Source organism: Solanum lycopersicum, chromosome 10 (assembly GCF_036512215.1).
Source record: "Solanum lycopersicum chromosome 10, SLM_r2.1".
In the NCBI taxonomy this organism is placed as follows: domain Eukaryota; kingdom Viridiplantae; phylum Streptophyta; class Magnoliopsida; order Solanales; family Solanaceae; genus Solanum; species Solanum lycopersicum.
Window position 1 is genome coordinate 64,426,560 of NC_090809.1, and position 13,871 is coordinate 64,440,430.

Sequence of the window (13,871 nt, forward strand, 5' to 3'; positions counted from 1 at the left end):
GAAGGAGAATAAAAGAATATGAGACATTAATAATACAAGATATTCACCACCATAAAAGATTGTGATTGGGCGTTCTAGAGGGAGCAATATAAAACAATACTAACAACATATATATATATATATATATATATATATATATATATATCTAACATAATTCTATAAAGGGATTAAGAAAGCGCTAAGATAAGAGATTGTTTTGATAGATCCTCGACTTAAAAAGAAATTGTAATCAAAGCACGACCAAAAGAAAAATATCGGCAACAAAATAGCAAAATATATAAACAGAAGTTGTATATGCATTAGACGATCATATTCAAATGAACAATATTATGCATAATTGATCGTGGAAATATTTGCTGGATACAATTCATGCATTAAGGGGAATATCTTTTGTATCATTTCATGGATCAAATGTTGGAGTATTAGCATACAATAACTAAAGTATTTAACACTAGGAATATCTCATTCGGATTAAAACATAAGAAATTTTAGAGTTATAGAATTGGTGATCAAAAAAATTAGTTAGGACAATAACTTATCTAAAATTATACTCTAAGATATATACTCAGGAATTAAAATTTAGATTTCATGTCTAATATAAAGCTACTACAAATAACTATTAAAAAATACACCCATTCTCCAAAACATATTCAGCATAAATTAAAACAAAGCAAACTACAAAAAAAAAATGTAAAGATAAACCCCTAAAACGAAAAACCTAGAGATTCTAGGGTTTCTTCCTAACATATGACTTCCTTCTACAGTGCTGACAAAACTGTCAGACATAGGAAAAGAAGGTCAAATAGAGGATTGAAAACAAGATAGCGCCAACTCAGCAACATTTCATCTATTAGTAATTATAGTACATTATTACTAGTAGAAGAAGAGCTAAAACTTGCGGAAAGCTCATTCCAATTAGCATTACTTGTCCAGTTTTCATTCCCTAAAAACTGACGTGGCATACTTGCAACATGATCTTGATCGTCTTCCATTTTCATCAATGCCAGCTGAGTCAACATAGGGTTTGAAACTTTTGGCCTTATTTGACTTATGACCCCCCCACCACTCGCGTCATAATGAGCCTGGTGGAAAGGGTAAAGGCCGGAGGCAGAGGCAGAGCCAGAACCAGAAGCAGGAGATGAATCCAATCCCCCGTATAAATTATAAGGGAATTGGTTCACTAGTTGTTGGTGTAGCCGCCATTGCTCTAAGTTGCTACCCATTCCAAGCTGAAAATTCATGTTTTCATTTGTTCCCATGACGATTGGAGCTGGTGATGGCGAAGAAATTGATGTGTAATTCATTTCATTTGGGGTGAAGTGTTGATCAGTCAATGGTCCTAACGGGGACATGAAACGTAGTGGGTGAATTGGAGGGTTCATAAGACCTAGTAAACTAGCTGCTGATGATGGACTTGAATTGTTATTGCTTGTAGAACCAGAATTAGTAGTTTGGCTAGAACCTTGAGATTTGGTATTATTATTACTGGATTTAGCACTAGTACTACTATTACTAGTGCTACTTCTTTTGTTCCTACGACAGCCTCCACCCACGGGGACGCTCCTTAGAGCGCCCCCTCTCGTCCAATACCTTCTGCAAGTCTTGCAGAAATGACGAGGTTGGGAGAGGCTGTAGTTGTTAAAGTAGCAAAACTTTGTGTTTGTTGACTCACAACGAGGACATTTTTGAGTTGCCTCTGACATTGGGATGTTTGCTAACCGGGCTCGATCTGCCATCGAGCCTGGTCTGATTGAACCTCCACCACCCACATGATGAGGCTGAGGTGGAGGTGGTGGTGGTGGTGGAGGAGGAGGAGTGCTCGCTAATGGCCGCGGTGGTGTTGGTTGTGATAGTCCTGATGGAAGCTGAGGATTTGGGATGCTATATCCAACTTGCTGAAAAATGAATTAAAAGAAAGTTTAGTATATGGTACAAATAATTTAAAGAAGTTTAAATACAAATTAAAGTTGAATAAGTTTTTTCCTTTATCTTTTATGAATTCTTTACTTTTTTGTTCAAGAAGCTAGGTATTGACATTAGAATTTAGAATCATCATATAATTGTAAGAAGAAAAAAAAAACATACCTGTTGCCAGTTGGATGGATCAAGATAAGCAGAAATAGAGGAAAAAACCATAGTTTAATTTCTTGAATAATGTAAAATTCACTTTTGTAAAAGTTTGGAATGGGATATTGTTAGTGGAGAATATCACATCAAAATGGAGGAAGAAAGAAAGAAAGAAAGAAAGAAAGAAAGAAAGGGAGAAAGCAAGAGAGAATAAAGCTAAAGAGAATTGAGAATATATATAAGGAGCAAGGAGGTTGAATAAAGGACTATATAATATACTATTGCATTTATATATTATTCTCTCATATATACACAATTAGGTACTTGGTTTATTTCTCACTTGTCTATTTTTGTTTTGTTTATTTTGCTTTTTAAGAGTTCAAGAGGATCTTTGCTTGCTTAGTCTTTAAGCTTCTTAATTATTAAACTTCTTGAGTTAACGCTCATCTTACCTTGCTAATTATAAGAGTCGTTTGATTCACATTTACAAAAAAAATAATATATAGTTACAGAAGAAAAATATTTATGCAGGAATTGTCACCTTGTTTCAATTTGTTTGTCTAATTTTGTCTTGATACAGAATTCAAAAAAGTAAAAGAAACTTTTGAATCTTGTTGTATTAAACTAAAGATGTATAAAAAATCACTAAAACATCTTTTAACATTGTTATATGTAAAATTGTAATTAAAGAATTATCAAATTGAAATGGATTGAGGAATAGAATGTGACTATGTGGATGGCCTTATTTAAGAGCATTTTTTGCATTTAGATATACTCTTATTCATTTATCGCAAATACACTTCCTTTCTTATTTAATCTCATATAAAATTGTACTATATAAATTCTAATAATTTTTTTTCTTATGTGATCAACCACATTGTTTAGAAGGGATTTTACTGTGTATCATTGGCTCTATGCATGGTTGAATCAATCGAGGACCTTTGTGCATAAATTTAAGTACCAAATTAATGGTCCTTTAGATAATATAGTACGTGGTCTGATATATATTGTCATGTTGAATGCGTATAGCAGAAGTAGTGAGTGAGTTGTCCATTGATTTAGAACGACAATGTAATTAAGAGCATTTCCATTGACATACTTATAATTAACTACATATAATTTCTTGAGGTTTATACAATAAGCACTAATGTAATGTGTAATTTACATAAAAAAAAATTAGTGTGAAGATCTAATTATATTATTTTCTTACTATAAAATTTATGAATTTCGGATATATTACTAGATTTTCGAATACATTACTGAACTCCCGGATATATTATTGGACTTAAGGATACATAAACAGACATTCATATAGGATAGGGATGTATGGAAGGAATGTATCCAAGAAGAAAGGAATGTATTAACCAGAGGAGAGTAATGTATCTGAAAGGGAACGAAGAAGAAACTTTAAAAATATTGTAAAAATAAATGTGTCTATGATAATTTGCCTAATCTAATTACCTACGGCATTCATAATATATACAATCCAATAGAAATAATATTTTTAGCTGGTATTATGTGCATCTTAAAAATAAAGTCAAGTTTACTACTTTTCTGAATATTCTATGTAGCGTGGAAACCAATACAATAAAATAATACTCGCATAGGATATAATATGTTACTCTCCCAAGATAAATGATTAAAACTAATGATGAAATAATTAATTTTATAAAAAAGGACAGTCTTGGATGCTTTAGACAAATATTCTCAATTTTGTGAGGGACCAAATCAAATGTAACTTTTTCTAGCCCCCTCCCACCCCACCCCACCCCACCCCCCAAACCTGCCCCTACCTACTAAAAGGAGGGGGGGGGGTTGGATATAATATTTTGTGAAAATGAAAAGTTCTGTGACGTATATTATAAAATTAGTGGTACAGAAATTAAAGAGAAGGATAGTCCTTCCTGGGGAGTTGGGACCTCACATTCTAAAGTGAATAGAATCAGACATTCTGTCTAAATAGCTAATATAACAAAAATTTATGAGGCTAATGTTATATGTGTGAATATGATCTTATTTTGTGCGAAATATTTATTGCATGGTTCAGTATGAAGTTAATTAAATTATAAAATAGCATATTCTTCTGTGGTGGTATTCAGATTCTTGAGAGTCTAAGCTTTTCGCCCCAATTCATCTTTTGTTAGTTCAAGGACTATAATAATTTTTATATTCTTAATGTTGATCTCGAATAGTTCTTTTACCTCTATTTAAGCCGGATACATAATATCTATAGGGGAGTATAGGAGTACTCGCGAGAAGCCTTTGCTGGAGTGTAAATTTGTAGTCGAGCTCAGTCTATTACTCTCTTGCAATTTGACAAAATTGTACATTTTGTCTTAAAATGAACTAATCTTTAATTTTTGTCCTAAAAAAAATTGTGTTTTTCATTTATTTTTTCCTTAGCAATTGATTTACACCTATTGGGAAATAAGTTCTATAGAAACAAAATTCATATCTGGACATACCATATGAAATATTATAATACAAAAACATAAATATACACCTTGTGACTTCATTTTTAAGTTACGAGGAACATAAATTAAAGATGAATGTAAAATAAGGACAAAAGTGACAATGATCCTTGCAAGTTTTAGATGGGCCATCATTCTGATCTATAGGGTGGCTAAAATTGGGCCTCAGTACAAGATAGGCCTACAGGCTTGGACAGAATAGGCCCATTGGATATTCAGGGCCCGATAGAAAAAAGGCATTACCTTTCAGAACCATCCACATATCTAACAGATAGATACAGAAATTTGCATAAAACTGAACAAACAGAAATATTCTATGTGAAGATAAATCAACGGATTTTACCTTCTAGTTCATTTCCTATAAGTACAAGACTACGTACTCATTTTCACTAGCTCTTTATAAGTCTAATAACAATTTAATGTAAAGATAGAAAATGAGATCTTCCTAACTATGAAGCAAATGAAGAAAAAAAATCAACAAAAAGTGTTTTGACTTTACATTTCAACCATAATATACCAAGAGTAAAAGCATGATATATATATAAACCTTGGATGCTAAAAATTGGTTAAGATAAGATATGATCATGCACCATAGAGCATTAAATTATATAGGGAATTAGTAGTAGTAGTTGTTAGAAAGTCATGAGAAGTTGAAAACTAAGATGACCACACGTGCCTTGTTGTATGATTAAACTTCTACAATTACCAAGTTCTAACCTACTATGAACATGATATTTGTATTTGCACTTACTATATTCTAATTCTATGTGCTTTGACAAAGACACATAAAAATGAAATTTGGAGTAAAATATTAGAATTTTTGATTAAGAATGAAGAAATAATTGTCATCCATTGTAATATACGTTGGCCGTGAGGCTCTACTTTACCTTTCTCTATTTTTAATTTCGATCAGTGGCGGAATCGAAATTTTCAATAATGAAATTCAAATATAAAGAAGTAAGCGTACGAAGAAGTCAAATAGATTCAACATCTACTACATATATATACATAAAAAATAATGTTAATTAACATGAATTTTGTGGTGAAATACTCAAATATATTAATCATTGTTTCTAAAGAGTAAGTCAAAGTTAAAAGTGAACAGAGTAAGAATAACAATTAAAAGAACTCCGTAAACATAACGATTTTGATATTAAGATTCACTCTAAATAATAGCTTAACAAATTTAATGATGGCCCGAGGAATCATAGTAGCTCGATATTGGCTAGCTTAAGTACTTCCTATTTATTTCCCACTATGTAAATTCCTCCCCCATTTCTCAAACCCCTATTCCTATTTAAAAAATAAAAATAATTATAGAAGTACTAAATTTTTACAATTTTATGAAATGTATATTTCATATATGATATGTGTATAATTAATACTTCATTATACACTAAATTTATACTAGCAATATCTACAAATTGTTACAGCTAGGAGTATGAAAATGTGTTTAGCCAGCTCACTAAAAATATGGAGATGGCATTTTTATTCCTCAACCAATATTATATCTCCTTCTCTTTTATTTATTTATTATTAATGTTAAAAAACCACATTTCTTTCTCTTTTTCTCCTCCACTCTTCCTCAACCCATCGTCTTTTACTCAAAGTTTTGATCTCATAACTCAACTCATGACAAATCACTCAATAATTAAGTGAGCATCATTTTTCTTGTCATTGTGCTTGTTCAGATCAGGTCTACTTGCGATCCTTCTTCAAAAATAGAATATTCTTTAGATATGTCGAATCCAGACCTTTTCCAAGTAAAACAAGAAGAAGATGATGAGAAAAAGATTATTACTTACAAAATTCCAGATAGGGGCATAGAGGATATTGCACCTAGTCAACATGACACCGTTGACCAAAACCAAGATGAAAACAATCCAGATCATGATGATAAAAAAGAAATACTATTTCAAGAAGAGGATCTAGATAAAGGAAGCCCATGTTCAGGACAATTTGGAACGATACAGAGAAGATCAACACAGACGTTGTGTGAAGATGATGACACATACAAATCGAGAAATGATGATAGCGACGATGATGATGGTGGATTTACAACTCCAACTTCTTCGGATCACAAAATCCCAGTGATGACAACGTGTCCACCAGCACCTAAAAAAAGTATCAAAAGAAAAGTTTCAGATTCACCGAACATACATCCAACTCTTCATGTTGACTTTGTAGATTTGGAAGAGAATATCAAGAAATTAAGAAGAAATGATCATCAAGAATGAACTTTATTTATATTAAAGGTGAGAAATAAAATTCATCGACCTTTACATATATTCTATGGATTTGAGTTACATAAAATAATACCATATATGATAATTGTAACATCTTATAATTTATATGTATTACCCTAGGATACAAATTAATATATATGCGTAATTAATTACCTTTATATTGGCATCTCCTTGGCTGATAATAATTACAAGTACTCCATATCATTTGATTTTGGTATTTTTCCATTGTGAAGCATATTATTCCAAAAACTTGTGATTTTTTAAGGATTCATCCTTTTATGATTGATTATTTTGGACGGTTTATATTGTGTTGTTAATTTAAATTTTAAATAGAATATTTTTTATTTAAAATTATAGTACATTATGATTAGATTTATTGCTATGATACAATTAAACATATCATTCTATGCAACAATTGATTTGGTGTTATCATATTATTATCTTTTTTTCTCAATTTATCATTGCTTATTACCTAATAATTCTCCATTTTATCATTTAGCTTCTTCTTTTTTTTTATCTATTATAGTTTTATCTAGTCTCCTATTTTTCTTGTAGATTTATCCCTTAGATTATTGATATCTGACATTATGTTATAACAAAATATAAAATAATCTATTCAAATATTATATTAATCAAAATAATACATTATAATACAATATAATACGATATAATATGATACATTATAGAATGATATATAACGACGATCCAAACAAGATGTTAAGCAACCGAAATAGATATGTAGTACTCCCTTTGTCGGGGATTGTTGTCATGTTTCACTTTTCGAAAATCAATTTGACTAATTTTCAAAGTTAAATTATATCACATTAATTCGATATCTTAAACAAAAAAAATTAGATATCTTAAAGCTATATGAAAAGTACTATAAATTGCAATCTTTTGCATATTAATATGATGAAAAAAATATATCTTAGAATGTTAGTCAAAGTTTTTATAGTTTGACTCTAAAAATAGAAATCATGACAAAAAATATCGAACGGTGATAGTAGTAAGTACTAGTGTAGGAAATTTATGAGTTTCTCCTTGTGGAAGTGGATTTAATTTGCATTAATCACAATTTTGAGTTATTGATAGTATAAACTCCTTACAAAGACGAATCAACTTTCTCATATTCACAAGCTAAATATTATCTACTAAGGTCTGAGAGGCAAACAATTTTGCAAATTAAATTTATGGAAGGGAGAACATATACAAGTTAATGATCTAACTAGCTTCTTTATAGATCCACTACAACGAATGAATGATTTAGCGGTAATAATATAATTATTGTTACATTATATATTTGATAGAAATAATAATAAATATAAATATTTATTACTATCATTTTATAAATTATCGCTAAAGGATTTAACAACTGTGAATATAATAACTTTAACTCAAAATATTAATGCTAAAAAATAATAATTTATCATTAATATTAAATATCTCTTTTGTTACAATGATATAACCGACCCAATAGCATTTTCTAACAAAATATACTAGAAATTCAACCCTATTAATGAAAGAAGAAAACCTAGTACTGTTTCAGATGCAGTGCTTGGGAAGCTTTCTAGCTAGGTCATATATATTTATGGTGCTTTAATTTCAACAATATTATATTTTGGAGATATAATATATTAATATTTCTAAATACTACCATTCAATTCACAAGTCACAACACGCTTTGGTAATGTGGTTGATTTTTTGAACTTTAGGTAGACAACAAATTTAAATATTTCTTTTATTATTATAAGATTTTCTACAATATTTATCATGAAAATGATATGCATGTAGAAAAAATAATATATACTGCCAAGAATGATTGTAGCAATCATAACGCTGTATTTGTAGCCCTAGTTACTGTTTTTAGCTTGAAGGTCAGCATTCGTGGTAATTTTATTTAATGTTTGACATCTATTTTGAGCCTCGATTAATTTTATTCACACTACATCAAAAGCCGATTCATTAAAGTTAGGGCAATGTTCCCCTTGTATCGAATTTTGTCTATTCCCCTGCTCAAATTCCAGACTACTTGTCAAGGAGCGGAGAGATCTTATACATCTCATCACCACCGGCGGTGGTGGGTAATCAAGGTTGGATCATCGTGCTCAATAGCTTTTGACGATCAAGTATTTATGTTAAATTTTTCATTATATATATAAAGACATTAAAAGGGAGAATTACTGATAACACTTGAAAGTCTAGTATTACCATAAGTCAAACACACGTAAGAATGATTGAATTGGTGTAGCAGGTGATATTTCATAAAGAAAGCTAAGAATCAATTAACATCTTTTCTTTTCAATCAAGCTCGTCACACTCCAATTATACTAGCGCAATTTAAATTTCTAATCTAATTTATGAAATTGTTACACTAGAGAAATTTACCTTGTATTGACTCAAAAAAATAATGATCACAAATTTTTCTGATATTCCCCCCAAAAAATATATATATATATATATGTCCAAAAATTACTAAAGTACAAAATTTGCTATTTGTACAAGTGGCTTCTCATCGTTTCTGATTTGAATGATTCTTTTGGCATATTGGTCATGTAATGAGTATAAAAAATGTACGTGATACGATTGAGCTTTAGTTTGTCATTGTACAGTGTAATCAAAAGCGTACGTAGTAAGTCAATCAAAAGCGTACGTGGGAAGATCAATCATAGTTCATTTAGAATATGCATATACTTATTATAGTGAGTGCTTAATCGTTAAAATAAAATAATCTTTTTATTATATTAGAAACTTTTGAAGTTAAAATTATATTTAGTCATACACTTTTAAATTGACAAAATATAAACTTTATGATAATCTATATGTGATGTCTTTTAATTTTATCTATAAATCAATCAAACAGGAAATAAAGAAAAATCAATTTAGAAAAAATGGGTTGAAATTATAAAATACAATATTCATATTCAGAAAAAGCAATAAACTACACAGTACAGTACACACCAAGGAAAAGTCAAAATCAAAAGTGAAGGCAAATACAAATTAATAATGGAAGAAAAAATCATTTTAATTAATTGCAACTCTCATTTAAAAAACCAGTAAAATTCAAAAAAAAAAAAAAAACAGAAAAAAAGATGACATGAATATTTTAACATTCTACTAATAATGGTTGTTATAGCTATATTGGACTTAGTTAATAAATGGTGAATTATTAACTTATTCAAATGCTATGTAAATTAAAATGCGAGTTATAATCTTATCAAACTCTTCAAAATATATCAAGTTTTAATTATCTTGTTTATTTTTTAAAAATTTTTAATATCTATTAGTAACATAATTTTGTATTATAACTATATATAAAATATTAAATTAAAAAAATACTTCATATTAAAATAGAAATTACACATCCATCTATTTTTTAATGATTTAACCTTGTAAATATGTAATTCTTTTTTGGGTCTTTAACAAACGATTCAAATGTTTTACCGTAGAGCCGACTCGGTGTGATGATCAGTGATTTGTGGCGGTGGTTATACTAAGGTAGCTAATTTCAGTGGTTGATTATTTTTAAAAAATTTAACTAATTTAAATTGTGAAGTAAAGTTATGTATTAAAAAAAGTATAATAGAAAATGGTTCAATCATAATAGATGAAATAATGCATGATACATGATTATAGATATGTATAAATAAATTTGTATAAAATTGAATAAATAGATATATTTATTTTATTCCATATCTTATATAACATTTTTATGTTTTATATGACATTTTAAATATATTATGTCATTTAAAATAAAATGTATATATCTATTTATGCATATTTAAAATTGAAAGGCATAATATCAAAGATAAATGACATAATAATGTATTAAGCCATGAAATAATTTTTTTACTGAAGTGAAACTTAAATAATTTATTATTAGAGTTAGAAATAATGGGAAAAATCAGTGGATTAATGTGTGGCCGTTTCTAATTTTTCTCAACCCCTTTAACGTTATAGGGTAACGCTTCATCATCAGATCCGACTTTGTCGTTTATTTTCTTCTTTTTCTCATCTTTCTTAACAAAGCACTATCCATTTTTCGATTTCACTCATACACAAGCAAATTCTACCTCTAAATTTAAAATTAAAAAAAAAAAGAAAAAAAGAAAAAAAGGTGAGAATATGATCACAATCATATATGTTCTCCAATTACTTAATTTTATTCTTCTTCATTTTATTATTACTATATATATTGTTCTTCTCTAGCTCAAACTCTGCTAGTGCATGTGATCTGTGAAATATTTTTGAATTATTAATTATTGCGATTTGCATCCATTATTACTTTCTTGAACATGTACCTTTATTGTAAGTTTAGATTCGACGTCAATGTATTCGTTTTCCCATTAGGTGACTGTTGCAATATCTTTATTTGTGCATTTCCTTCATTATTTATGTGTGTTTAACTTCTCTTGAATTATAATTGATTGGTTAATGAGATTGATATTTTAGAAATCCTTCTTGTGCAAATTGAATATGTTATGAGAAAATTTTAACTATCGTAAATGTGAAACTACAGTCTAATATTTTGTCAATGTAAATCAACAATATTTGAGTGAGTCATTAGCATTTCTTGGGATGTTAAAGGAAAGCTACAAAGAACTTGGAGATCATGAGGAAACTTTGTAGTGAAATTTATCCAGCCTTTGTAAAATACTACTCCTTTTGTTTCAATTTATGTGACAGTTATTTGACTTGACACAAAGTTTAAAAATAAAAGTTACTTTTGATGTCTAAAATAAGTTATTGATATAGAAACGTGTCTTTGTTTTTTGTAGTGGCTAAAACGTAAATTGTGTCAAATAAATTGAGACAGAAGGAGTATAGGATATATGCAACTAGATTAGAGCTTCATAGTGTTTTTTAGTTGTATGTATGTATCATGGAATGTTATAGGATATTTTTGGTATTATTTGTTGCTAACATATTTGTTGTTCAATATTAGTAAAAAATGGCTGATGTTGATGATATTCAACCTCTTGTTTGTGACAATGGAACCGGCATGGTTAAGGTAATGAATTGAACCATCAATTATTAACATTTTGATTGAAGAAATTCGAAATGTGTTCTCAGCTGTAGTATGTGTATCTTATATAGGCTGGTTTTGCTGGAGATGATGCCCCAAGGGCAGTTTTTCCTAGCATTGTTGGACGTCCTCGACATACTGGAGTGATGGTTGGAATGGGGCAGAAGGATGCCTATGTTGGAGATGAGGCTCAGTCGAAACGTGGTATTCTGACATTGAAGTATCCTATTGAACATGGTATTGTTAATAACTGGGATGACATGGAGAAGATTTGGCATCACACTTTCTACAATGAACTTCGAGTTGCTCCAGAAGAGCATCCAGTTCTTCTCACTGAGGCACCTCTCAATCCAAAGGCTAATCGTGAGAAAATGACTCAAATCATGTTCGAAACATTCAATTGCCCTGCAATGTATGTTGCAATTCAAGCTGTTCTGTCTTTATATGCTAGTGGTCGTACTACTGGTAAGATATTCACATTCTGTACTTCCTTTTTTCTTTTTTTGGATGTTGTTCATGTTCCAATTTTCTATAATTAAGGATCCGTTCTTACTAGGAATCAGTCTCATGGATATTTGTGACACTTTTTTTGATGATTTGTTTCGGAGATGTCATTAGTTATTACTCATGATTGTGAGTATAGATGGAGAAGTGTTAGAAAAGATGAGGAAATTCATGGAATGATTTTACTAACTTGGTAACAAGTGAAGAATTAATCTGTCTAGGTTGTTGAGCGAAAAGCATGATAATACATAAATCAAATCTCAAAAGATAGTTAAAGAAGACGTAACTTGTGGTGGTTTTTGAAATGTTTTGATAGGCTTTTACTTGATCTGAGGGTCTATCGAAAATAGACTCTCTATCTTCCAAGGTATGGTAAGTTCTGCATACACTTCCCACGTCCCATTTGTTGTTGTTGGTTAAGATGAAAAGTATATGATTCTTGTCTGCCTTGTAGGTATTGTTTTGGATTCCGGAGATGGTGTTAGCCACACAGTTCCTATCTACGAAGGTTATGCACTTCCTCACGCTATCCTTCGTCTTGACCTTGCTGGTCGTGACCTCACAGAGCATTTGGCAAAGATCCTCACAGAGCGTGGATACTCATTCACAACCAGTGCTGAGAAGGAAATTGTGAGAGACATGAAGGAGAAGCTGTCATACATTGCTCTAGACTTTGAGCAGGAGTTGGATATGGTTAAGTCAAGCAGCTCTGTTGAGAAAAACTTTGAGCTTCCAGATGGTCAAGTGATTACCATTGGAGCTGAGCGTTTCCGTTGCCCAGAAGTGCTGTTCCAGCCTTCCACAATCGGAATGGAAGCTGCTGGTATCCACGAGACAACATACAACTCCATAATGAAGTGTGATGTTGATATCAGGAAGGATCTGTACGGGAACATTGTACTTAGTGGTGGATCCACTATGTTTCCTGGTATTGCTGACAGAATGAGCAAGGAGATCACCGCGTTAGCTCCTAGCAGCATGAAGATTAAGGTTGTTGCGCCCCCTGAAAGGAAGTACAGTGTGTGGATTGGAGGTTCCATCTTGGCATCCCTCAGTACCTTCCAGCAGGTAATTAAGCATTTAGTTTTTCAATTAGTATACTCGTTAGACGATGAAACGATGCTCAAAATATTTGTCTTCTTTGAAATGTAGATGTGGATTGCGAAGGCAGAGTTTGATGAGTCTGGCCCATCAATTGTGCATAGGAAATGTTTCTAATCGGAGCAAAGATAATCTGTATCTCTCTGATATCGCGCTACGCCTATGTTCTTTTTGTTTTGTTTCTTGATATAGCAGCTTTTGGATAGTTATTATTGCTGTCGAACTAATTTCAGGTCTCTAGTTTTCATTTGATTGTCTGATGATTTTGTCAAATTTCGATATACTCTTTATTTCTTTTATAGTCCAGGAGGACTAATGTAATAAGTTGTTCAACTCACTTGAAGTGTGCTTTTCATTATATGCATTGCTCAAGGAATTTTGTTGTACTTCATGTTTTGCCCAGTAGAGTGAAGCCTTTTTTTAAAAAAAAAAATTGTCAAGCCTATCACATCTTAAATT

At 30.6% G+C, this 13,871-nt stretch overlaps 2 protein-coding genes across 3 annotated transcripts; one reads left to right on the forward strand and one right to left on the reverse strand.

Annotated features, from left to right (window-relative positions):
* Window positions 1-560: 560 nt before the first annotated feature.
* On the reverse strand, window positions 561-2,413 carry LOC101262880 (dof zinc finger protein DOF2.4-like). The gene is made up of 2 exons (XM_004249788.5): window positions 2,086-2,413; window positions 561-1,895 (listed from the first exon to the last, which is right to left on the reverse strand). Exons 1-2 carry the CDS (start codon window positions 2,134-2,136, stop codon window positions 858-860), a joined length of 1,089 nt encoding a protein of 362 aa, XP_004249836.1. The 5' UTR covers window positions 2,137-2,413; the 3' UTR covers window positions 561-857.
* Window positions 2,414-10,746: 8,333 nt separating this feature from the next.
* On the forward strand, window positions 10,747-13,798 carry LOC101255046 (actin). 2 transcript variants are annotated; one of them, XM_019215855.3, is made up of 5 exons: window positions 10,747-10,898; window positions 11,727-11,792; window positions 11,879-12,272; window positions 12,766-13,379; window positions 13,464-13,798. In XM_019215855.3, the coding sequence occupies exons 2-5, from the start codon at window positions 11,733-11,735 to the stop codon at window positions 13,527-13,529; spliced, it is 1,134 nt and encodes a 377-aa protein (XP_019071400.1). In that variant the 5' UTR covers window positions 10,747-10,898; window positions 11,727-11,732; the 3' UTR covers window positions 13,530-13,798. The 2 variants fall into 2 exon arrangements, with proteins under 2 accessions (XP_019071400.1, XP_004249597.1); XM_004249549.5 differs by lacking the exon at window positions 10,747-10,898 and adding an exon at window positions 11,004-11,089.
* The last annotated feature ends 73 nt before the right edge of the window (window positions 13,799-13,871 follow it).